Raw genomic sequence first — 24,656 nt, 5'->3', positions numbered from 1 at the left:
AGTGTACAACCAGGAAAATAATAGGTTATTTTCACAATGGTAGAAGTTTAACAAATGCTCAATCATTCACCCTACATCAGCGCTGTCATTGGCGAGAGCTTTACTGTGGGATATTGATGCCTTGCTTCTTTCTTATTGCCATATTCTTTTCAGATTCAATCTGTCTGCAATGGGCCACTAAACATTTCAATTTGCTACCTGTAGAGCTAGATTGCAATGCTCTGACTGAAATGAGAGGGAAATACATTTAGTGAAACTCAGAATAGAGAGAGCTTCATAGATTTTTGGACAAGGATGCACAAACTGAAACCCACTGATAAGATACACACAGACGCCTTTGAAAGTCTCATAAAAGTACATGGTATTAAGCAATTCATAGATATTTATAGGTAAAATTGACTCAGCTGGATACTGATAAGCCCCCCTACTTTTCGAAGAACTAAGACTCTGTCAGGCTATGTGTACCTGCTTATAGTCAGTGCCATGACAACAACCTTGAATATTTGTAAAACTATGCTTGTTTGGTTCTTCTTTAGTGAGCCTGAGCTAGTAAAGAACAGGAAAAAGTCAAAATTATTTTCCTGCCCTGCTCATGAGATTTTCCACTTGAGAGTAAGTGTCCCATTCACATGGGTGCCCTTTCTTGTTTCCATTTTCTGACTGCTACCTATAGTTTCGTTCATTGACTGGTCATAGTGCTCTGTTACCCCCACCCTGCTTTTTTAATAATTCTTGTTCATGTAGGATTTGGCATTCTCTGTGCTTAATATCAAGATACTTTAAAAGATTACCTACTTGGCCTAACTTTGAGATTAGTAATATAAAATGGGTATGACATAAAGAGAATTCAGAAGTACCCAGCTGAAAAATGAAGTATCAAAACTAGAGCATTTTTAAAGTACCGCAGTCCATTAGAGAAATGCAAATTAAAACAATATTGAGATTCCAGCTTACCCAAGAAAGAATGGCCATCATAAAGAAATCAAATGCAGGGCTCAGTCATTCTGCCACCTGCCTCACAAGCTCAAGGTCCTGAGTTCAATCCCTGGTATCAAAAAAAAAAAAAAAAAAAATCAAATGCTGCAGAGGCTGAGGTGTGGGGGAGTGAGCAATGGCTGAACCTTCTACTCTGTTGGTGGAAATGTAAACTAATATAGCCAATTCGGAAATCACTGTGGAGATTCCTCAAAAAACTGAAACTAGAAATTCCATTTGATCCAGCTGTTCTTTTGTCATCTTTCTGAAAGAGTTAAAGGTAGCCTATTACAATAATACATGCATACCCATGTTTTTAGCAACACAATTCATAGTAGCTAAATCTTGGAAGTGGCCCATATGTCCATCAACAGATGACTGCATAAAGAAAATGTGGTATTTACACACAATTGAATACTACTATGCCATGAAGATAAACTTTAGTCATTTGTAGGAAAATGGATGCACCCTGAGACCATAATGTTAAGTGAATTAAATCAGACTACAAACTTAAATATCACATAGTTTTTCTTACATGAAAAACCCAAAATAAAAATAAAGAGCAACATGAAAGATAGATAATAGGAAGTACGGGAAAGAGATAAAGAAATGGACAGAGGGATAAAAAGAAAGGAGGGATATGAGAAGAGGAACAAAGTTGGGATGTGTCATACATGTATGGATTCCACACAAAGCGTGCAAACTTGCACTATAAACATGTACTATGAAAAATGGAAAAATCAAAATCAAGAAATTGGATGGGAAAGGAAAGGGAGGGAAAGGGGATGAAAAGGGAATTAAGATGTATTATTTACATGTACAAACTTGCCACAGGAATATAGACGTTGTGTATTACACACATGTACTGATAAAATAAAGCAGAAAATAAAAGTGTTACAGTGAGGCAATCTTTTATGCCCTCTAGGATGGCTATCACAAGAGAATGGAAAATAACACCTGTTGGCAGTGTTGAAAATTGGAGCACTCTTACATTGTTATTAAGAATGCAGAACAATTCAGCAGTTAAGTTTGACATTTTCACAAAAGGATAAACATAGGTTAGTATAGGTTGGTGTATGAATCTACATACTCTTAGGTATATGTAAATCGAAAAGAATTAGAAAAGCAAACTCAAAGAAGTACCTGTTTATATATATACTGTGAAGTGTAGCCAGAAAGACACAATTGGTTTGAATATGTCATTATGTAAATGAATAGAGTGAGTAATGGTATATCCACAAGGTTGTATTATCCATCCATAAAACGGAATGGACTGATACATGGTACAACATGGTTGCAACTCTCTAACTTTACATTTTTCTAAGTAAAAGAGGGCAGACTCAAAGGCCAGATGCTGTGTAATTCAATTCATAAGAAATATCCAGAATAGATAAATCCATACAGACAGAATTCAGAATGATGGGTGTCAGGGCCTGGAGGAAGGAGAGAGTTGAGAGATACTGCTTGTTGAATAAGGCCATTTACTTTGGAGTGATGGAAATATTTTGGAAGTAGATCAAGGTAATGATAGTACATTGTAAATATGCTAAGCACCACTGACTTCTTCATTTTATTGCGGTTATGTTATGATATATGAATTTTATGCTAATGAATTCTTCATTATAATATGGTTAACATTATGTTGTGTGAATTTCACCGTAATAAATTATTTTGAAAACATGTATAGTGGAGAGATGTTATGCAAGAGAAGAGAAAGGAAAAGATTGATAAAGACAAGTCCTCTTAGGTAGATGTGTTGTTGCTGTTGTTTATTTGGTGATGCTGGGGATGAGGTGAATTTTATGAAAAATAATACCAGTTGACCTAGACTTCTACATAGTTGCCTAAACAAGAAAAGTTGAATTCATTTCTAACATAAGAAATCTGACTCTGTTCACTCTTACCAACTAGATGTGCACTTCTTCAGAACAGCGATTGTTTGACATGGGATTTTTTTTTTTAACAGAAATACCTGATTGTTATTAATTTTAGTGCACTTCTAGAACAGCGATTGTTTGACATGGGATTTTTTTTTTTAACAGAAATACCTGATTGTTATTAATTTTATCACTCTGGAGAAATAATAGGAGCTCATTGTGCCACCAGCATTGTGCTATTTTGAGGTGCTATTTTAAGGCACATATAATTTACTCTATATAGCATTTATATTTTAGTTGAGAAGAAAGACAAAGAAAATAAATAAATGAACACAAAAGTATCATAGGACATGCTAAAATGGAAATCAGTAGGAAGCTAAGGCACAAAAATATGGGAGGACACTTGTTCTGTTCCACTTGAGAGGTTACATATAACTTTGGACATGGGGTATGACCACCTTTAGGCCTACAACATGTTCTCATGTGAGTAGAAATTTTCTAGTGAGAAGTCAGCTATAGTTTAATGGTAGAGTACATCCTTATGCACATGGCCCTGGGTTCTATACAAGCAGGGAAAGAAAATCTAGATTGAGGCAGATGGTTGCCTAAACATTTATGCCTTGTGCTTGCCATCTAAATGTCCCAATACTTTGTTTCCAACATTAAGATTTTCCATATTTCCAGATTGGTTCTACAGTCACACAACCTCTAACCAGATGCCTCATTCAGATCACTGGTATAAACACTTTGATGTTATTTTTTATACGACTTTGGTTTTTACCACTTCCTACTAGTGTGGTAACAGGATTTTTAATGTATTTACTGCTTTGAACTCTTTCCTAACTTCTGGCTCAACTGTTCCCAAGTTGGACTCACTGATCGATTTCTGACTTCTAGTTGTATTATGATAGCATTTCTACACACTCCCTTAGATCTTGTTTACTTTATTTCTGTCTTCCATTTAGTCTCTCTTTTATTTTACATTTTAGTAAGTAAAAGAGGGCACACAAGTTCTGTTCACTTCTAGGCACTTATAATATTTTCCAGTTGATTCTGAGCACAGGTAAGGTCAGAACTGGAAGTATTTATGAAGAAAAGAACAAAAAATGAGACTAAAATCAGAAGGTACATGATTGTTTGCTTTCTCCAACTGTTTCATTGACAGCTGGGAAGAAGTACATATATTTTCTATGTGTGTAACTGTTGTGGTTGGATCATTTCTGATCAGTGGGTTTGCTTACTCACATCAAACTACAGCTGGAGAGGAAAAGGTAGGGTGAAAGCAATTAGGCAAATGTCAGAGATAACAGGAGGTGATAGCTCCAAAACTTCCAGGATTGCAGGATTCCAGAAAAAAGTGAGGACTTTATGAAAACAGAGTTTTCTGGAATTTAAGTGCATAAAAGATTTTAACCACAAGTAGAGGGCACTGGGAATAAATACATCTTTGCTACTGGTTCATTCCTTAGCTTTGAAGATTCCTGTATTTTCTATGAGACTATGGTCATCTTTATGTTTATTATCATAATACCACCACCTATAGTAGACAGTAGTGTTTATTTACCCAAGATCCACTTCCTCTCCCTTCTTCATAATACTATCCAGACTTCCCTAACACAGCCATTGGGACTTAAGGCCAATCTAATTTTTCAAGCTCTAGAGTTAAGGCCAGGTTAATCAAATGTAATCATGGTAATTGTATTCCCTTTGAGTGATGGCTTTAAAACTCAGAGTTTAAACAGGCAACATGGCATTCCCTAAGGAATATCATTAGTGTAGGGTAGATTTAGAACTTGAATTGACTCAGTCAAACTAAAAGATTTGTATTCCACAGTTGGGAAAGAAAGGCTTTCTGTCTTACGCAACTTGAAGGGAGGAAAATCTGAAGACAGGTTGACTGTGTAGGAACAAAGAGCCAAATGAGTCAAGCAGTGAGGACACGAACCTGGATTTACCATCCCAGAGCCATCCCCATCTTTTGAACAACTGCTATATAAAAAAACAGACTTGGGGCTGGGGATTTAGCTCAGTGGTGCCACTGCCTGCCTGGCAAGCGCAGGGTCCTGAGTTTGATCCCTGGTACCAAAAAAAAAAAAAGAAAAAGAAAAAGAAAAGACTGCTTTAACTCTTGCTTTCCCTGGCTAATGAAAGCATAGCAATGAGTAGATCTCCTTGGATATTGATTCTATAGTTGGTACTGTATGTTAAAATACATGATCTTATTTCAGGTAACAGTTCTGCAAGTTAGTAAGCCATTTTATCAGAGTGGAAATGAAAGGCTGTAGTGCTGACTTTCCGAAATCTCAGGCAGGATTTAAGTCCTGATCTTTAAAACTCAAATCTCTCTTTTCTGTTCATATCACAATCATTGTCATAATTTAATAAAAATAATACTGGGCTACACAGGCATAAAAAAATTTGGAGTTTAGCCTCTGCTCTGTTACTTTGTGACCTTTAGAAAGACACCATGTTTGTGGATTTCATTTTTCTCTTCAGTGTAATGGATGGGTTTTATCTGTTCATCACTTTACTTATGGAGCTAAAACCTGTTGATTCTGTTAGTTTCATCTCTCTGTCTTTTCTACATGTTTCCTTATAATTATCATTATAATCACAAAAGAGCAGTATTTCATTCCTGGGTTGTATAAATAGAGGTCCTAGGTAAGAGAGTGGAACCTTTGGGCAATCTGGTATTAAGTATTCTAGGCTCTGCAGTCCCCACCTGGTTGAGACCTCTGTGTTCTCACTGTCTCGTTTTTCCTGCCACCATTGAACATTCCAAGCTAAATAAGGTGTTTTGTAACTGTGCTGTAGACTTTAAAATGAATTTTGTGTTTAACCCCTTTCTCTACTATCCTTGAGGTAGCTCTTAAAATTGCCTCTTTTAGAGCCAGGCATGGTGGTGTACACCTGCAATCCTAGCACTTGGAATGTTGAGGCAGGAAGATTGCCCCAAGTTTGAGGCCAGCCTGGCTACGTAGTGTATTCAGGGCCAGTCCGAACTGCAAAGGGAGACCCTCAATGCCCTCCCTCCAATTGCCTCTTTTAACGACTTTTTTTGAAAGAAGAATTACTGTACTGGGAAAACAATTGATGGGAGACACCCAAGTTAAAAGTCATCAGTCAAGCACTGTAGTAAGTCAATCTTATAGTATAAAGGCCCTTATATTTTCCCTGAATATATGGAAGGATTTCATTTGTCTGGCCTTTAGCATATCTCTTGTATTTTTCTCTTAATACCAAGTCCTCACTTAAGGACTTTCTGTCTGAAGTAACTTTGCTGAAATCACAGCTGACTACTTATCTGTTTTGCATTTTTTGTACTATTTCACCAGATGCGGCTTGTTTGTTTTCTTTACACTATTAGAGGCATTCACAAAGGGGTGTAAGCAGAAGAAAAAGTACTAAGAGGTCAGTGTCATTTTGGGAGTAGTGTTTGTAGTATAGATTCATGAGATCCAGCAGTTTACTTCTCCTACTAACTCTCGTTCTTACTCCAGAAATTGTATTTTTTTCATTGGGAAGTTACAGTACTGTCAGATATCTATATTATTCTTATTCAAGTGAGGAGAACATGTCAGCAATGCAAAACTCATTAAAATAATTATCTTTGCTTTCTTTATATATAGATAGCACATTTATTTCAATCAAGAAAGTTTTTCTGTTCCTTAAAAATATTAGTCAATTTCTCAAAGACTATTATGATACTACCTTCAAAGAGGTACCATGATAGTCTAATATATTTGTTAAATGTAATTTTTCTAGGTACATTTCATGATGTAGTGATTCATTTACCAGATATTTATTGAGTACCTACTATATGTAGAAACTGCCAATTGAACAAGTTGACAGGGGACATCACATTCAGTGGGCTTTCGATATGCCATAGAAAATATATCCATTGCTTAAATGCATTGCTCTTTATAGAGCCTGGTGGGAGAGTGGCAGAGAATTTTCAACAAAAACAATCCACCTATATACAGACATAGATTTAGAAAGTGTTGAAGTTAAAAACTGATTTGAAGGGATGTAAGAGAGAAATTCTCCCTGTTCACAAAAATAGTATGTACTTTTCATCCCTATCCTTATCTATTGAGCACTTAAAATAATTTTTAGTACTATATAGATCTGATCTTCTGTCATGAACTGCTAAAATGAAAATATCCAGAAAATTAGCTCTTTCTTCTAGAACCTTCTTACAGGCATTATTTCTTTACACTATTTTAAAAAATGATTCCAAACAAAAACTATGTTTCTTTAGTGGATTGTACTTCACTCCATTTCTGTATTCTTAAAGTAAGATGTAAAAAAGAAATAAGAACTTTATTTTTTTCTTTCATTGTTAGATTAAAAATGACCCATTACCAAAAAAATGTATCTAATATTTTCCATAGATTCTGCTTTGCCTGTTACAACACTCTGAACCAAAACCAAACAAAAAAAGAATTCCAAGCAAGATAAATTTTTGGTGAACATGGTGGCAGAGGACTATAATTTTAACTTTTCTGGATGTGAAGGCAGGAGGATTGCAAGTTGAAGGCCAGCCTAGACAACCTAGTAAGGCCCTGTCTCAAAAAATAAAAATTGAAAAACGGGCTTGGGTGTAACACTGCCACTACCATGAGGCCCTGAGTTCAATTCCAAATTTGTGGGAGATGAGGTGAACTTTTAGAATGTTTGAAAATTTCACTGTTCTTTCTTATTCTTTTGTTTAGAATAATGCCAAATAATGAAATTAGTATAATTTGTCTTTCTCTGTAATTCAAGGTTAATAACTGATAGAAGAAGCCATTAAATAAACTGTAATTTACAAAAGACAGGAATCGTCTTCTAAATCAGTATCATTCATTTAAGAACTAAAGAGTTGGTATATTTCTCATGTCCCCTGATCCTTTTTAGTCTGGTTCATGAAAGCTATTCTAAATTTAATTTGTAGTATGCATTCAATCTCTGTCTCTGTCTCTCTGTCTCTGTCTCTCTATCTTATCTCTGTCTCCTCCCACCTGTGAGTTCTTCCACAATCTGCCCCCACCCTGGCCCCATATTTCTGAATTGTTTTGTGACTTAAGTTTGGACCCCAAAAGTAGGAAACTTCAGTTCATTCTGGGGACAGTAGGACTGGATTTGTGGGGGACCATTAATGTAATAGTACATAGAGTCATCCTCCAGTCTATATGGAGCCACTGAAGATATTAATGTTAAACCGTAATGTACTAGAAATTTTAGCAAGAATAGTGTGGTGGTAGGCATTTCATATAGATTAAGAGGTGAAGAAACCAGAAGCAGGGAGACTTTTAGGCTAAAAGTTATTTATTTTTGAGGAAGCTGTGGATTTGAGTTGTTTAAATTTTGACTCGAATTGGTTTGTTTTTATCCTCTTTCAGTTACTGCCTTACTTACAGTATACATCAGGCCTTTCAGTTACTGCCTTACTTATAGTATACATCAGGCCTCTTGGTCCATCTAACCTTCATTGTGAGTATGGTTTAAGACTTAGCTAGCACTGTAAAAACAAAGTGTTAAAAACAATCAATACAAATCATTTATAGTAATGCTTAGGGACAAATACAAATAGCATGACTGGTACTTCTGAAATGGATTTTAGTGAACTCTTATTAAATTGAACAGGCAGAAACTCTTTTCAAAAAATAATAATTGCATTTAATGTGTCAAACTAGAGCTCTATAAGAAGTTAGAAATATTTTGTTCAGCGATCTTTCCAACTTTGTCTAATGTAGTGTTTAGAAACTGATTTCTTCTCAAGAAATGTTGGATGGATGGATGGCTAGCTTTCAAAGAAATTAAGAACTGCTGAACCTTATTCTATATTGTGCTTGTGTGTAATAGTCTACTGCCATCACCATAGTGGACCCTGCAGCCTCTTAGGGCATTGGCTGTATCTCTGTTTTGTTTTTGTTTCATTGTATCCTCAGCGCCTAGCTCAGTGCCTAGAATAATCTTCCCATAAGTGAGTGAAGGATACATTTATAATAAGGGTAAGTTTGGGATTTTAATACAGTGCCTCACCAATAAGGGATTTTTTTTCTGGCCTTGGGCCTTAGGCCACTCACTTAAGATCTATGAACATTAGTTTCATTATCCATAAAAATATAAAGGAAAGGAGCCAGGGATTTAGCTCAGTGGTTCTGCTGCCTGCCTCACAAGTACAAGGTCCCGAGTTCGATCCCTGGTACAAAAAGAAGAAGAAGAAAAAAAGAGAATATATATATTTATATAAAAGACATCCATTAAATAATATGTTAAATATAATGTACAACTCTTATCTGTTGTTTTCTGTTAAAATATCAGAGAAAACAAACTTTGAGAGTCAGACAATATTTTGCTTAACTTCTTGATGAGACTTGTGGAAGCAAACTGTCTTGTTTTGCAAACAATAATATTTCCATAGTAGGTAAACAGAATATAAACCTCTTGGAGATATAAAAAATGAACATTCTGACAAAGGGTTAAATAAGTGGAGACTAATTTGACTGCTGTTCTCAACAAGTGCCACAGTGACAATGGATTGTTATGCAGGGATTAAATGCGATCTGATAGTTTGAAGAAGAAAATCTTTTGGACTAGAATTATTTATCATTAAATAGAAGCCTTCAGTTTTCCTAAAGTAAATATTTAGGTAAATAGTACTTGATGTTCAGCGACTAGTTTGGCTATATTCATTTTCCTTCTACTGGACTTACTCTTGCATTTAGTATTTTTATCCAATTAAGGGAAAATGGAGAACATGAAACTTGGAAAACTCATTCTTCCTGTCACTGAATTAATGGACTGGCCTAAATTTGCAGTGAAGATGGAAAAATATGAACTTCATTTCCATTTTTATATTAAGATTAAGAAAAATGTGTGTTTTGCACATTTATCAGCAATGGCAGCACCTTGCAGCTTACTATTTTCTGTACTCATAGGAGCTTATTATATAGAAAAATACTTTGAAACCTCATCAGACATACTTTTTGAATGTTACCTATTTAGAGTTCATATAGCATCCTTAGGGAAAGAACCAGAAATCAAAACTGATAATTGGAAGCATTGATAAAATAGAGTCTCTTTTAGTATAGAGACAGTAGTGGAGTAGTAGAAAAAATGATATGTTTGGCAGCCAAGAGTCTCATTGCTATTCCTAATATTGTTACTATGTCGGAGGACAGCTCTTATCACATTTGACATAGGTCATTGTATGATTTAGTGGAAGAAAAATAAAGAAGTAATATGATGCTTCGTACTAGATTAAGTTTTTAAACCTTTGTAGTCAAAGATATGCCAAGAATTTCTATGACTTCCAAGTAAGTAAAGCATCTCTTTTGTATGAAATGCCTGTGCACGTTTAAATAATAAGGAATTTCTTGGCAGACAGTTTTGCATGGCTCTCTTGTCCTTCATGTCTCATGAATATCATTTTGTTGTGAATTATTTTCTCAAGAAGGGTATATAATAGCCTTAGAAGAAAGATTGTGTGCTTTCTGCTATCATAATGTTTCCTTACAGAGGAACAGTTAGCCAAGTTTGCTTTTCAAGCCCATTATGAAAATTGGGCTTGCCGATGCTCAGGCTTCCACTGATACAATGTAACCCAGTAAGTACCTGACCCATATCCTGTGGCTGTGTGGGAACTGGGCCTCAGGGAACAACTACAAGGAAATAATGACACCCTGGTTGTTATTATTACAGAAAATAACAAAATATCTTTTGTCCCTCACTTAGGAATTTTTGTTTTGGTTTGGTTTTGTTTTTTAAAATTCTGCCAGCATTTATGAAACTGTGGTGGCTTTACTTAAACTTGAATAAAGGGTAAAAATCTCAGACTGTTCACTGGTCTCGATAAATTTAATTTTGAACACACTTATTTTAAAATAAGGCACACAGGTGAAGTTCTGATCTGATGCAGTTTGCAAGTGCATATGAGTTCGTGCACACTGAAAGGAAATCAGAACAAATAACATAAAATGTGTCTATAATTTCTTATTAAATAGGTCTTACATCTTGTCTCATTTGGGACTTCAGTGGCTTAAAATCATTCTTTCATTGCAGGGAAATATTGGAAATCTATTGATAATGAGCTTTGACTTTGAGAGTGGAAGACATAAAACTACAGTAAACTAGTTTCTCTGATCACACATATTCGAATATTCGACCCGAATTTATTAAATTCTTGTCACCTTTGCATTTCTGTAGATTTCAGGGGAAAAATCAAAAGCTCTTTATGTGGCCAAAATAATGCATTTCTTCCTCCTTTAAGAAAAATCAAGATGCTGGAGATGGGGAAATGTTAAAGAAGCCGTACACACTTCACACACAGACACACACAGACACACACAGACACACACACACACACACACACACACACACACCCAAAGGGGAAATGGCTGTTGTTAAACTGTGCTTTTAGGAAATCACAGGTCTGTATCAGTGCCCAGTTTGGAAGACAACACTGATCTCCTAAGTTTTTGTAACAGTGGAACTGGTGCAGTAAGTGGAGGTGGTGACTGTTATACCAGTGGTTGGGAACCTATGGCATGTGTGCCCCGTGGGCTATTCCTCATCATTGAAAGCTCTAAAAGCTTTCACTGTGTTAGTCACTTCATCCTAAATTCAGGCTATTTTAAAGGTCATTGGGAAAGGGAAAATAACCCATTAATTTTTACAAGAGTGTTCATTTAAGTGTTTTCTGTGAAAAATCAATGTAAAAATTCTCCACCATTCAGAATGCAAAGTTGTATATAATATCACTACTCCAAACTGCCCTAAATCGTTACATTTTTAAACAAGAAGGCTTTGAGTTATGCCCTTACTGCATAAATTCAGCTTTTTAGATTGGATTATTGCCGTATTGATGCAAGAAAAATAAATTTGTGTCAGTCTGAATTACACTTTTGCATTTATTATTTAAACTGTTCTTAACCTTTTCCTAGGTCAGTGATTATCTTGCAGATTTACTTTTATTCATTTGCTTTAGAGAATAAAAATTCCTTTCTTTATAAGTATTATTTATAAGTTAAATACTACGTCTCCATTTCCAATAGTAATCTTAAATTATTTAACTGCTTTGGATTTCATATGTTACAAATTTGCCATATGAAAACTGTTAGATGAGTGGATATATTTGTGCTATTTGTCTGTTGCTCATTAAATAGCTGCTTTGGGGTTCTTGCCAAAGTAAAGTGTTATAAAGGGCAGAAAAGAGGAGAGAAGAGGTCAGTTGGTCTTTATCAAAATCTGCTGTTCTGCAGCTGGCACTAACTGGCCTTGTAGCAATTTCTGCAATACCTTAAACAATTGTATTCACCCTTCCACCTTCATTCAATCTTAAGTAAAATTGTTTAGATTAGAGAAAAAAAACACTGTTTAAAACATGAGTATCTTCCTTTTGAACAGTGAGCAAAGGTATGACAATCCTTTTTTATGTGATGGGGGAATATTGTCTTGATTCACTTAATTAGTAGAGTTTCTTTCCTTAGTGACTATAAATTAAAAGTAAAGCCCTGACTTGTATAGACAAAAATCTCATATGTAATTGCTAGTTTTGCCAATCTAAATTATGTCAGAGTAAAAAATTTCATATAATTATTAAAATACTAATGTTAGAGATTATTAATTATTTTTAATAATTAAACCCAGGAGTGGATTTAGCAATGGTTAAGTGTTGTCTGTGGGCTAGTGAATGTAGTCTGAGGCCTTAGTCAAATCTTGATTAAATCTTATTTTCCCAGACTGATATTTCAGATCTTACACCCTATCCTGTTGAACATCTTGAAGCAGAGAGATTGCTCAGGAAGGTTGTTATGATTTGTGTCTGGATGTCCCCAAAGCATTGTGTACAGCTGGGGCTTTTTTTTTATCTTCTTCTTCTTCTTCTTCTTTTTCTTCTACTACTATCAATGCTACTACTACTACTACTACTACTACTACTACTACTACTACTACTACCACTACTGCTGCTGCTTCTTCTTTCTTCTTTCTTCTTTCTTCCTTCTTCCTTCTTCTTCCTTCTTCCTTCTTCCTTCTTCCTTCTTCCTTCTTCCTTCTTCCTTCTTCCTTCTTCCTTCTTCTTTCTACCTTCTTCCTTCTTCCTTCTTCCTTCTTCCTTCTTCCTTCTTCTTTCCTCTTCGAATGGCTGGATCTAGGCTGTGTAATGCTGAGATCAAGAATGTGATGCTGGGATTGATTCAGGGTACAATGCTAGAATTAAGGGTGAGAGTGCTGATAAGAATATAAGGTACAGAAAGGGATGCTGTTTCATGGTTTGTCCCTTGCTTTTATATTGCTTGCTTCTTCCTGCTTTACCCTGGACTATTTCTCCTCTACAGTGCCCCTTTGCCATGCCACCCTCCCTTGGAGCCAACCGACTATGGACTGAAACCTCTACAAACTGTAATCTAAATAAACTTTTCCTCCTTTAACTTTGGGTGCCAGGTATTTCATCTCAGCAATAAGAAAAAGTAACTAAGGCAAAAATGCCATTGAAAATCCTCTTGCTTTTTCAGTTACTCCAACTTCAACCTAAAGGAGATCTCTGTTAAATCAAGTTTCCTTAGAATTACAAGACAAGCACCCCTATCTGGAAGATACGTCAGTGAGGCATATTTCAAAAGAGACTTGTATTTCTCAATACAAGTCCTATTTTGCAGTTTGTTCCCATTCACCTATATATTCATTGACTAATTCAACAAATATTTGTAGAGTAACTCCTCTGTACATGTTCTTGTTGTGGGCTTGGGGATATATCAGTCAATGATTTAGACAAAATTTCTGCTCCTTTGGAACTTATATTCTAGGAAGAAACAGATATTGGTGGCATATCTGTTATTTATTAATGAGTCACAAAATATAGATAACAGGACAGTTGGTGAAGAATAACACTAAGATAAAGTGAACTAATAGCTCTCTGAAGATAACATTTGAACAAAGGCCAAAGGAAATAGAATGATTCAAGCAGCTATTTGGAGACAAATATTCTAGAAAGAGAAACAAGTGCATTGCGCCTGAGAAGGACATGCTTGGCATTTTGAGAAACTGCAAAGGGATTTGTATGATTGAACACAGTAAATGGAGAAAAGTGAAAGGAAATGAGACCAGAGAAGTGGTGGGAAACTGGGATGATGGACGATGATCAGATAATAGGCTACAGCAAAACTTTGATGCTGAATAAAAAGAGAAGCTATTGGAAGGTTAGAGAATTATAGGAAAATGATCTGACTTAAGCTTTCAGGCAATGCGGAGTGACAACTTTGTATGATGATGGAATTATTGTGCAGTCTGCAGTGTTCAGTGGCTATTGAGTACCTGAAGTATGCCAAATGTACCTTAGGAACTGAGTTTTAAAATAATTTTAATTTAAATTGTAACATGCAGCTAGTCACTACCATGCTGGACAGTGTGGTTTCATATCTTCTCTAGTTGCTTCATGGAGCATGGGATATATAGGGAGGCAGGGAGACAAAAGCACAAGATAAAAAGCTATTGTAATAAGTTAGACAAAATCTTAGCAAAAAGTTTTCTTTATAAACAACTCGTGTAAATATTTTGAGTTTTTCACATCCTGTGATCTCTATTAAAACTACTCTGGTGTTCCTTTGAGAATATGTAAATAAACTATCATGGTAGTGTTTCCATAGAATTTTGTTTGTTTGTTTGTCACACTTGGCTCATGAGATAGTTCACCGATCCCTCTGGATGACATGGGACGAAGAACAAATTGTTCTTCAAAGATAAAGTTCACAGAACTTACTGTATATATGCAATATGGAGGAAAAGACTGAAATAACTTGATGATATTTGGTTTTCCACATTTGGTAAAACGGAGTTGCCATTTACTAGATTGGGAAGACTGATGAGACAGATTTGAAAGAAGAAAGTGAAATTAATGTGGCTTTATTGTTTAAGATGTCTATTATGTATTAAAAAGGGGTTTGGTGGTAAGGGAGATCAGAACTATAGATATGAATTTGATAGTTATCAAAAATAATGATATTAAAACCAGGGTATGAAATTGATTTCCTAGAGTGAGAGTTTGACAAAGAGGGCTGACGATTGATCTATGACAAACTCCAATATGAAGTGAAATTGCTAAGAATAATGCAGTAAAGATGGCTATAAGAAAGAATGAAAAAAAATAAATGAAAGCATGTTAAGGAGTGATGCTGTCTGGGATATAGTAAGCAAATGTTTATGTGTTGAGCCAGAGTATCATTGGGTACTCACTACTCTTTAATGACTTTGGTTAAATTGTAATATACAATTCCCTCCTATTCAGAAGCCTTTAATATGTCTCCATTTCTGACTTGATTTGAAATTTATATTTTAATGTTGTCATGCGCAAAAGTCCTAGGTCTCCATAGGCCCTGCAATTATGCATTTCTCAATTTTCTCTTTGTAACTTTCTTTGTTTTTGTCTTTCATTACCTTTTGAAACATTAGTCATCTATTTGGAACCAATTTAGATGCCTTCCCTCGAGGAGTATTTTTCTCTTGTTTGTCTCATCTAACCCACCCTTTAACATTTGTCATAGCTTCTACTGTTATGTCTCACATTCTGCCTTTGATTTTAGTTGTTGATTTTAATTCTCATAATATTTTTGACACTATAGGAGCAGATATATGACACAATAGTGGAAAGATTATTAGACTGGGAAAAAGAACTGTTTTGTAATACATTTCTTCCATTTACTAGCTTGTACCTTTGCTCAGTAACTTAAATTCTTGTGTGCTTTGTTTCTTCATCTATAAATTAAAATAAGATTTTGTGCGAATTTGATGAAATGGTCATACTAATTTTACTCATTTCACTTACTGTGTCAATTTAAAACTAAAGTTTTTTGTTGTAAATAATAGTCGGTATAAGGAAGACTCACAAAAATTGTTACTACATGTATGTTTTATATCTCTTATACTTCTTTCCTTTGCACATAGTTTTTCACATTTACATTAAAAGGATCATGCTTTAAATTGTATGCCTTACATTAATTGCAGTTGAATTTCTCTGTTTCATTTTATTTCTTTATTGAAGTTCTTGTAAATCACGTAGCAGTTTATTCACTTAGCCCATGAACATCTGATTCTTTCTTTGCCTTCAACTGTCACTTTTCTTGTGGATCAAAAGAGTATCACTGAGTGACAAGGTGCTTTAGTCTAAGTCAGTATTTATAACTTTTCACTAGATGATAAAGTGTTATGTGTAAAATTTATGGCAGTGCATTGGGTAGAGAAAGAAAAAGTTATGAGGAACTAAACCTCTGGTTGATGGCTTCATGAACCTTGAAGCATAGTTGTTCTTGCCTGAATGTAACTGCTAGGAAGTTGTCTTGAAAGGATTATTTCTGTGACAGTAGGTTCTAGGAAAATTTTCTTGAGACTTCCTGTTGATGCTGTCACACAATGTTTACCAAAGGCAATTTTTTATTTCAGAACTATAGATAACATTGGGAGTTATCGACTGTCTCAAACCTTTTGAACATATTGATTCAGTCAAAGAGTATCTTTCTTTGTTAGATTTAAGTTGAGTTTTCTCTTTGTCACTTGGAAAATATTGCAGTTGTTGGGAATTTATCTTTTTTTAAGAGAGAGAATGCTCTCTTTTGTTTAATTAGAGAATAACAGTAGTTAGTATATTGTGTATCATGATCTTAAAAGAATGCCCAAAATTTTTCTCAGAGTTCAAGTCATAAACAAAAAAAGATTCTCTCTTACAAAGAAGAAAAAAAAAAGTAAAATAAAAATCTTTCTTTTTGATAAACAAATGAAACTAGTACCATAAATGAAATGAATTAGCATTTATCTTAAAATAGTTTTGAAACAACAGAATAGATATTTTGGAGAATTATTTGAACTTTTGCTTACTTCCTATTTATGTATTTGTGTGTGTGTGTGTGTGTATGATTCTCTCTTACAAAGAAGAAAAAAAAAAGTAAAATAAAAATCTTTCTTTTTGATAAACAAATGAAACTAGTACCATAAATGAAATGAATTAGCATTTATCTTAAAATAGTTTTGAAACAACAGAATAGATATTTTGGAGAATTATTTGAACTTTTGCTTACTTCCTATTTATGTATTTGTGTGTGTGTGTGTGTGTATATATAGCAAACTTTCCTTGGAACTAATACTATGTTCTATTATGACATGATGTAAAGCTCTGTTCTGTAAACTACATTTGGATTTTTATCCCATTTCTTTCTTTCTTTCTTTCTTTTTTTGTTTTTTGAGACAGGGTCTCACTATGTAGTTGAGACTGACCTGGAACTCACTATGTAGTCCAGGCTGGTCTCGAACTCACAGCGATCCTCCTGCCTCAGCCTCCGGAGTACTGGGTACTGGGATTACAGGCGTGCGCCACCGCACCCGGCTTTATCCCATTTCTTAATCAGGTGGATTAAAATAATCATTTTCTATATACAAATCATTATACTAAGACCTTTAAGATCTTCTAGTTTAACTAACCTCCAACACATGAACTTTCTCTAGTATTCATCTATTATTGCAAATTTTGTCCAGCTACTACTTGAACCACTAATTACACAAAACTGTATCTTTTGAAGAAACTCATTTCATCTTTCAATCAAATTGTCATTAGAAAAGATATTTAATACAAAATATTGTCTCCTCCCAGTCTCAACTGATGCTCCAGTTCTAGCCTTTGGATTGTTACGGAAATAGTCTGACCTGTTTTTGATAAACCAATCTTTCAAATATATGAATGACAGGAGAATCATTTAATTCTGTATGCTATATTTGGTTCTTAGATATGTTGCTTATTGGTAAATTTTTCTCCCTTTTTTTTTCCTCAGAATTAGTTTTCAAGAAAACTAATACCAATAAATACAGAAATCTTAATTCCAAAAAAACACTTGAGGAAGGCTGTAAAAAGAAATGGGAATGAGTGACAGCTCTCTTGGTTACTGTCTTTTCAGTAAATATATAATTATGCCATTTTATAAAGAGTTTTGTATTTTTAAGAAGACAGTGAGTACTGTATTCTACAGTATTGTTAAAGCAATACTGTTTATTTGTCATTAATCAATGGGTTTGGACTCATCACACTGGCCTAATATGCAAATCTTGCCAATTCCTATTTGAGGAACCAAAGGAAGGAAGGAATATATAAAAAGATACTGCCAGGTAAACATTTATTTAGCCAGGAGGTAGCAGGACTGTCACTTCCTTGTGTACTAGGAAACAAAGAAAAGACTTCATTGTGCTTCCTGTGATTTAAATGCCGTTATGTGTCAGAGTGGAAAGGGGGTGCTTACTTATGAATATTTACTTGGCTCCTTGATGGATAGTGAAATTTTCTCAAGCTTTCCTTATATTTTTAAAATTTTAATTTAATTTTATTTTGGTACCAGGGATCATACTTGGGTCCTTGTTCTTGCAAGACAGGTGGCAGAACCACTGAGCTAAATCCCCAGCTCTTCCTTATATTTTTAGTTCTAGATTTTTGTCCAACATGAGCTTTCTTTTTTTTTAGTCTTTTTTATTATATTTTAATGGTAATTTTTTAAAAGAATTGAAATGGTCACGATCAAATTCTGTAATTCTTCTTTTCTCAATTTTTCCATGTATTCAGAACATTTATTTTTTGCTAATTACAAAAGACTAAGAAAATTTCCTTTTCTAGATCTAAAATAGCCTGGTCTCTTGGTCAAGGGAATAATATTAATTAAATCTTAATCTGGAAACTTCCCAGAGCAAGATATAAATGAATTGACCTTTAGAAACTAAATGTTGTAGCATTCAGATGAATAATCTTTGGCTACTGTGATTACTTTTTTTAGATATAGGTAAGGGAATAAAGACATAGACTTTTGCCTAAATAATGGAATGGCTTTAATTTTCTATTGTTCTAATATTGATATTCTTTTTAACAACTACAAAACAAGGAACATTTAAAAAATAAACAAAATGAAAAACAGCCTCTAATTCCTAGAGCAAGAAAAGCATCTTCTTAGAGACCTTCTTTTTGCTCTACATAGTACAAATGAGATTACTGTAAAGAAGGTAATAGTTGGCAATGACAGTATGGCAATCTTGTTACATAGATTTGAAGTTATATTCTCTATATGGACAGAGACCTTATAGGAAATCATAGGAGCAGGCAAGCAAGATCTCCAAGTAGGGAGTATTAGAATTCATTGTCTTCAAGGACCATTTGCTGAAATGTTCTGACTTGCCCTTCCTCTTTTCAAACATATAATAGGTTGACAAAGATATTGACATTTATTGAACAAGTCTCTATAAAAAATAACTTTCTGATATAAAAAGTCAATTTGATGAGTCACCAGCTATTTTAGATTTGAGAAATTCCAAATTTTTCCTCGTATCTATTTGGATATGTTTATAAAATCATTAATCTCTCCCCTACCTTCTTCAGTTCTCTTCCTGTGTTATTTACTAACAGTTGGAGCATATGAAAAATAAAAAGACAAGTCCAGGCCAGGGATTTAGTTCAGTGGTTCCAGTGCCTGCCTTGCAAGTGCAAGGGCCTGAGTTCGATCCCTGTGGCCAAAAAAAAAAAAAAAAAAAAAAAAAAAAGACAAGTCCTTGTTCTCAAGAAGTTATAATTCAAAGCATTTTGGAAAAAAAGTCCAAAAATACTAGAATTGAGAAAACTCTTGAGAATTATGGCTTCTATTTTTTTCATCATATTTTATACAAGTTAACTCATAGGAATAGATAAGCATGGTATGGTGAGCTTTATTCGATAAAATGCCATGGAAGATATAAATATTCTGTTTTACTCTATTTTCATTTGACTTCACAATACTCACTTAAAAGTCTTTATAATCTTTACAAAGTAACTCTATTTTTTCAAATGGGAAATGATATTTAGCTTTTTTCCCCTTCGTATTTTACTTGGAATATAGGTGATATTTAAATAGAAGTGTAAGATATGTAACATAGATCATCCAATATATTTCAATCTGTAGTAATTTCTAATTTGTACAACAATATGTCAGTCAAAGCTTTGTGTGGTTTAAACATTTTATTGCTTTATTATATTGTAATAAAATTTACAAAACATCAAGCTTACTATTTTGCAGATTTAAATGTACTGTTCTATGAAATTAAATTAATTAATAAATTCATTAAATTATGGTACAATTTCATTGTCATCATGCATCTCTAGAACGTATTCATCTTCCAGAACTAAAGCTCTTATCCACTACATTGTAACTCCTTTATTTTCCTTTTTATGGCCATTATTTTTTTTTTCAATTTCTCATGTAGAACATAAATAAAAGAATGTCCTTGTATACTTGGCTCTTCTAAAGTAATTGGTGCTAATTGAAGACTATATATTTATTGCTAGGAATATAATAAAAATATACTGAATTATAGAACTATGTAACTTGTAAAGCAGCAGAGAAAAAAATTAATATGTCTAGTCACGTAAAACATTTGTATAGACTGGTATGAAATTTGGCAGAACTCGATTTTGATCTGACACCCTAGAAAGCTGCTTCCAGACAAACTTCTTAGCCTCTTTGAGCCTCAGTTGTGTCAGTTTTAGAGGAAGTATTATAAAGGCTCTTTATTCCTACATTAAAGGGATTCAGTAAGAAACCAAGTAGTTAATTATGTGTAAATATTCTGAATATCTGAACTAGCACTTGAAAATGTTAACATATATGTTGTTTCTATTATGTACCTGTGTGTTTTCATGTTACTGCCTTTCCTTGTTATGATATTTAAATCAAATTCTTACAATCAAAAAACTGCTGAAGTGAGCAACATTTTAACAGGACTATTTTAGCAACTCCATAATTGACATTCTGTCAGTGCTCAGATTTTATTTCATTTATGCTCAATTCAACGTATGGCTTTTCATGCAAACCATTTACCAAGCAGTAGACAATAACACCTTTGACAGATCAAAGTTTTTCAGGTAAGTAGTTTGTTATCCACACGAAAGCTTCATTGTATCACTAGACAGCTTCCGTTAGCAGTCCAGGATGAGAGCTGGTAACACTTAAAACCTCAAATTATTGATGAGAACATCCCATGTACTATAAAGAATTTAAAATTAAATCTTTTGAGCCACTGCAGTCATTATCACATTAAGTAGGGTGATGTGTCATAAATTGGTTTTCCATTTTATTTAAACAGGACCTGGCAGAATATAAATGGAACTGTTGAAGTTCACCTTTCTCATGATAATTATTCACTTTTTAAAAACATGCTTATGAGGTTGAAACTTTAGATAATCTCTGATTTTTTTGTTATACTAAATTAGGTAGAAAACCTGTATTTAGATGATTTTTTCCCCAGTTTCTTTTCATTTTTGTATGTCTTTGAGAAACGCACAGAATTGTTGACATTCTAATTTCCCCAGAACCTTTTGAAATTTTAAGGATTTCAAAAACTATAGCTCATACTTTGACAATATAGATTATAGTTTGGTGTTGGTCTACTGCTTTAAAGCCTCAGAACTTTTTCCTGCCTCTCAGAAGTTTGATCAGATCTTTAACTTCCTTTGGAGTTAATGTGCAGGTTAGTTGAAACTTCAGTTCAGGTAGTTCATTTTTTCTTATAAATAAAGTAGTTGGTATCAGACTTTGAGCCATATTGTTTGAGTCTTCTCCGTATACGCCAGCCATCTTCCCCTCTTTCCTGAAAATTCTTATGTGCAGTCTGAATTGAGAGCCACTGCTCTGATCACTGTGGTAACTGGCTTACTCTTCAATCCAACAGATTTTTCTACCCAATGTTTATCCCTCTTGGATTATTCTTTAGAATAGGTGAAAACCTCCTTTAGTGCATAAATGCTCATGGTTAAAACAATGTATTCTCTTTTTTTCTCTCATCTATTTATTTTGTCTGTCCTCTTGTCTCATTTCTCCCTGTTCCTAAATACTGCTTCTGCCTTATCATCATCATTGTCATTATTATTATTATAATTATTATCATCATTATCATTATAAGTCTGATTCAAACCCAGGGCCTTAACACATGCCAGACAAGTGCTCTACCAGTGAGCTACTATATTAAATATAGATTAATGATGTTATTCCTTGCTTTACCATTACATTTATGTGATACCACTCTACTTTCTTTCCCAAAATCCACAGCCCTCATTGTAGACCGCCTTCTAGATATCTTTACTTGCAAATACCGTTGGCATTCATGTTCAAAAATTTTTATCATCCTGGGCGTTGGTTGTTTTGTTTTCCTACATTCTAGCTTTTTTAGCCATTGTGTCATAAACGCCAGATTTGACTTCAATTTTGTCTTCCTTTTTGTTAAGACCAATAATTATCTAAATCCTATAGATTCAGTCCTCCTTTTTTGCTATTCTTTTAATATCTCCACAGTCATTCATCTTCTTCTGGCTATATATGGACAATTGCAATAACATCCTAGCTGATCTTTGTTATGTCCTATCTAGTACTGTCATATTAATTTTCAGGCACGGCTCTAATCTTTTTTGATATCTTTTAAAACCTTATAAGCCTCCCTACTGACTAAACTTGAATAGAAACAATTATCATGAAATTCTAGGCACTAGATAGTAAGCCTCTGCCACAGTTTCAATTGATCCCCATCATTCTTCTGCAAAGATTGTTTCAGCTAAACTGAGCTGCTTCCTGTTGTTCCCCAGCTTCAAAATTGGAGAAACTTACTAAATATTTTTGAATCCCGTAGACAAGAAGATTTTTGCCATACATTTCTAAGCTATCTGGATCCTTCTTGTGATATTGAATTTCCAAATTCAATGTAGAATTAGTAGCTTAAAGTTTCTGGTTTCTTGAATCACATTTAACCAGGATATGTGTTAATATTAGAAAGTGGATTGTGGCTGTCATTGATATATATAATATCCAGGGACTTTCTGTTAGCAAATTGATCCTTAAAACTATTCAAGGTCAAGGTGTTTTTTAGTGTTTTTGTTTGTTTCTTTTTTTTTCATTGAGTTTATTCATACTTTTTAGGTATACAGTACAGTCACATTCATCATTGGGATCTTGTACTTTTACATTGACAGATCTTGGTTCTCATTTTTTCCCCATAGCCCTGCCCTTCCATCACCCCCTCCACCCTTCCCTGTTTACAGACTTTGTTTCCATTTTTTTCTCATATTTTTTCTTTTCCCTTCTTTCCTTTGCCCTACTTTTCCCCCTTCCCCTACACCTTTGGCCCTTTTCTTCCTATTTCACATTGTTTGTTTCTTTGTACAAGCAAAGCTATATTCCCAAACTAGATTTCTTGTGAAAAGTGCTATTCAGCTCTTGAATTTAGTGACAAAATAGATATTCTATAAAGTTAGACCCCATTTACTTTTCGGTTCTCTTAACTTTGCATGCTTTCTGTGTCCCTCGATTGTTAAATCCAAATGGTCCTTATGCTATCTTGAAAGAAATGGAATTTCTCAGCAGTAGCAAACAACAGTGTCAATCTATTTAGGAGACTGTTAATGACTCATTTATAATGCCAGCAGACACATGAAGCCTGGAAAAATTAAATGTACAGCATCATTACCTTTGTGGTTAGCATTGTTGGAAATAGCATAGTGCTTAGTACATTTTAAAGATAACAATTCCTGTAGGAGAATGAGTTTTATAGTGGAGATGGCATGGAATGATACACTGATAAATTTGTGCTATTTTATCTGCCTTCTACAAGTCATTCTTTGGGATTAACTGCAAGACTCTGCACCTATATAGCTACTCAGTTGTTCTAATCACTGTGACCTATTTTGTATAGATAATTTTGTTCATGTATTTTATAGTTTTGAGAACATCATTTTCAGAGAATATAGTTTTAAATCTCTAAAATAGTTATTATTAGATATTCTCTAAGCTGTTAACTTCTAATTTGAAGATGTGTGACTGACATCTCCAGGGATGCTACAGACAGGAGTTAGGGTACCATATGAACCAATGTATCTGTAAGTTCTTCCTAAGCCAAGTTGTATTGTTACTTCTGTTCCATCTGAACTGTTTTCCAGTAACTAAAATGAGTATGCTCAGGACATGTTATCCTTTTTATATGTAGAAGACTTTTATAAAATAGATATTGTTTTGACAGTGTGTAGCTTTGGAAGAAAGTGGAACTAACTCATCCAGTGAAGGTTGATACACAACCTGAGATTTAACAGTGCAATCTGAACTATAAATTGCAATATAAATGCAAATTACTTGGGGTGGTATAAGACCTGATATTCCTATCTCCTCTGCCTTATTGTATACCTACTATAGTGCAGGACTGTTTTTCTTACAAGCCAAGACATTTTGTGAAAGGACAACATGAGATTGCAGGAAATCTATCTGCAGAGAGACAGAGAAATAAGGGATTTGTTTTAGACTTCCTATGAAGTAATTGTAGGATCAGGCTAAACAGTCTCTGCAAGCTTGTTTTCTTGACAGTGTATGGTGGGGCTTGAAGTCCACAGGTCAGACTAACAGGAAGGGATTTAGGGAAAGCTGGGGGGGGGGGAAGAAAGCTAGAACCAGTGAGAATGTGCTAGTTTTGTCACTTCTCAAAATGTCCAGCCTTAAAGATGGGGGTATCCTTGAAGAAAAGCTGTACCACCATCACAGAGCCAGAGACACACCTGGCTCAGAAGTCGTATGGTTTAAAATGAGGCAGCAGGTAATAAGTAGGGGAGAAGAATGTTTCTGTCTCTGTTAACATCGATTATTTTTATTCCACCAGTCTCTTTGGCAGGACCATTCTGTTCTGCCTCTGGAAAAACTTCCCATAGGGCTTCACCAGCACAGTCAGCTTACAGTCAGCCCTTGCCTATTACCATACCAGTGTATGGACTTTACCACCTTTGGACTTAGATAGACA

General features: G+C 34.4%; 2 protein-coding genes across 3 annotated transcripts in view; both read left to right on the top strand.

The window, feature by feature from the left end:
• Exoc4 (exocyst complex component 4) overlaps positions 1-24,656 on the top strand; it is a 741,153-nt gene that overhangs the window by 418,303 nt on the left and 298,194 nt on the right. The window lies entirely within an intron of this gene.
• Positions 24,476-24,649, top strand: LOC117283841 (phosphatidylinositol N-acetylglucosaminyltransferase subunit Y-like). Its single transcript, XM_033757675.1, has one exon. The coding sequence runs from the start codon at positions 24,476-24,478 to the stop codon at positions 24,647-24,649; it is 174 nt and encodes a 57-aa protein (XP_033613566.1).

The sequence above is a fragment of the Fukomys damarensis genome, unplaced genomic scaffold, assembly GCF_012274545.1.
Source record: "Fukomys damarensis isolate Sample0158 unplaced genomic scaffold, DMR_v1.0_HiC HiC_scaffold_4, whole genome shotgun sequence".
Classification (NCBI taxonomy): Eukaryota; Metazoa; Chordata; class Mammalia; order Rodentia; family Bathyergidae; genus Fukomys; species Fukomys damarensis.
The sequence above is the reverse complement of the archived record's forward strand: the minus strand, read 5'-3'. Positions and strand labels throughout refer to the sequence as shown.